We start from the raw sequence: 2,500 nt of genomic DNA on the forward strand, positions 1-2,500 counted from the left end.
TAGTATCTTATTGGTTTCAGCCTTTAACTCGTGTGTAAATTTCAGTTATGTCCAGAAATGCATGCAATTTTATGCACACCCAATTTCAACATCCAACTCAAAGTGTCCCTCTAAGTCTAACCATTGCTACCTATTTCTAAATGTTGGCCGAAGTGGAAAATACCATAATACTCTTTGTTTGTCGACCCGTATTTTGCCTAAACATTGTTTCCTGTTTCTCTTGCGACTTACAATGGTCCCAAGAGAAAACAAAAGCAATGCTTATTCAAAATTTGGGTGGACAAACAAAGGGTATTATTGTATTTTTCGCTTCGGCCAATAATTTAAAGGGTAAAGGTTAGCAGTATTTTTAGCTTAGAGTCAATGCAGCTGTTTATCCTTACTTGAGGAGTAACATTTGGGGGACACTGTGATGTTAATTGTCAGTATTCTGAGACATAAGTAATGTTGAAGTTGGGGAGAAGAGCAAGGGGACGCTTTGTTTTGCTTATTGAAATTTGCGCGCATCCAATTACTTTGAATTCATTTCTGGACGTTCTGATGAATTTACTACTTTTCTCAAGTTGCACCTCCATTTCCAGGTGCAGCGTTGACATGTCTGTCTCTTTTGAATGCTCAGGTAATGCAAGTTTGATTACAAGTTTAAACTGACAATGACAAACATTAACGTGCAATTCCAGGACTCACACTGTAAACATAAGATTCAGCCATAAATGATAATAGTAATAATTTAATGTATTTTTGTCTTATTGTATCTATCAGGTAAAAGTGTCAGATATCATAATCATTAGTCCATTAAAGGAGCTTTGTCTACATGCATTGAGAGTGGAACTTGAGTTGTGGTGAGAGATAGCTACTTTAGTAGATAGATAGATAGATAGATAGATAGGTAGATAGGTAGACAGGTAGACAGGTAGGTAGGTAGGTAGGTACATGTAGGTAGGTAGGTAGATAGATGGATAGATAGATCGATCGATCGATCGATTGATTGATTGATTGATTGATTGATTGACAGATGGACAGATGGATGGATGGATAGATAGATAGAAGGTTTAATGAATTACTTCACTCCTGCTGGGTTATTGACCACTCAAAAAAAGAACGAGGCCAATATCCAGCAATCTAGACTGAACATGCTTGGTCAAAAAAGGATTTATTATTATGGGATAAGACACCAAAAAATAATCTTTGATCTTGTGGGACCAAGTGAGAAATCCCAAGCGTGCAAGATAGCTAGCTCTATTTCTTGCCCACTCGGGTAGCCAATCACAGCCTGGGATTTGATTCATCTTGCCCGCTCACAGAGCTAGTCATAATTATGATAAACAATAATATAGTGGTGATAGTCTACACTGTATGAATACTATAATAATTTGAAAATATCAACCAACACTCTAAAACATGTGATCATGTTTGGAAATATCAAAAAATGCGAAAAATTTTAAAAAGAAGTCAAAATTTTTCAGAAATTTGTCTATAATCATACAATCACACCATCGCAGCCATGGCATAAATGAAGGACTTCCTTGCCCGATTACATGTAGTTTTCAAATTGGATACTTGGAAATTGCACTGTTTTCTTAAAGTGCATATTAGCTTGTTTGAAAGAGGTTTCAAAATGATGAAGAACAGCGTTTACGTTATTTTGATAGCACTCTTGGTTGCCAAGTTATTCAAGATTTTGATTTATGCAAAGTAGAGGAAATGTGACGTCACACAGTGGACACAAAATTATGTAAGATCACAAAATATGGAATACAATGTATCTTTGCTAATACTAAGTCTGCATGGTTAAAATTTTGCAGGGTTGATGTGCTACCAAAAGGACACATTGTGATAGTGATTATGACATCACCGTAGCAACATACTCGTTACCAGATCTCCACCTTCCCGAAATGAAAAAAGCCTTCTTACATGTAGTTGCTTTAGATTCTAACAGACTTCCTTTGGATGGAGAGGGCCTGGAGCCCATTGCGTTGCCGTGGAAACGTCACAGTGGGCCATATCATGGACTTTGTAATGACTATAAGAACTGTAAAAAGTTTCAGCTCTATACAGAAAAGTTATTCAGAGATATTCTATTTTTTGTAATTTTACATCATTTTGTGTCCACTATGTGACGTCACAAGTCGTCTAATTTGCATAAATCAAAATCTTGAATACCTCGGCAACCAAAGAGCTGTCACAATAAAATAAACGCTGTTCTTCATCATTTTGAAAGTTCTTTCGACCAAGCTAATAAAAAAGTTTGTTTCATATGCACTTTAAATTGTAATTATTGCAGCAGCAAGTTGGAGGCAACAAGTATCTAATCTTGTGATTCAGGTCCCAAAGGATGTTACTAAAAAAGGTGTTGCAAAGCTGGTTGTGGTGTTTTTCCAAAGGGAAAATCCCCAAGTCTTCCAACCCAATGTCGTAGCTGTTGCCTGGCAAAAAAGAATTTGTCAAATAATTTCCATCATGATGTTAATTTGATGTTAAGAATAATCTCTATTCAAAG

At 36.2% G+C, this 2,500-nt stretch overlaps 1 protein-coding gene across 4 annotated transcripts in view; it reads left to right on the top strand.

Annotated features, from left to right (window-relative positions):
- The window catches only part of LOC138016005 (ATPase family gene 2 protein homolog A-like), a 22,391-nt gene that overhangs the window by 7,085 nt on the left and 12,806 nt on the right, over nt 1–2,500 (top strand). For 2 of the 4 annotated variants that reach the window (XM_068863167.1, XM_068863168.1), the window contains exons 4-5: nt 582–619; nt 763–842. In XM_068863167.1, coding sequence (XP_068719268.1) covers nt 582–619; nt 763–842 — 118 coding nt within the window. The remainder of the gene's footprint in view (nt 1–581; nt 620–762; nt 843–2,500) is intronic. The other 2 variants (XM_068863169.1, XM_068863170.1) reach the window with 2 other exon arrangements.

This window comes from Montipora capricornis, chromosome 9 (genome assembly GCF_036669925.1).
Source record: "Montipora capricornis isolate CH-2021 chromosome 9, ASM3666992v2, whole genome shotgun sequence".
Classification (NCBI taxonomy): Eukaryota; Metazoa; Cnidaria; class Anthozoa; order Scleractinia; family Acroporidae; genus Montipora; species Montipora capricornis.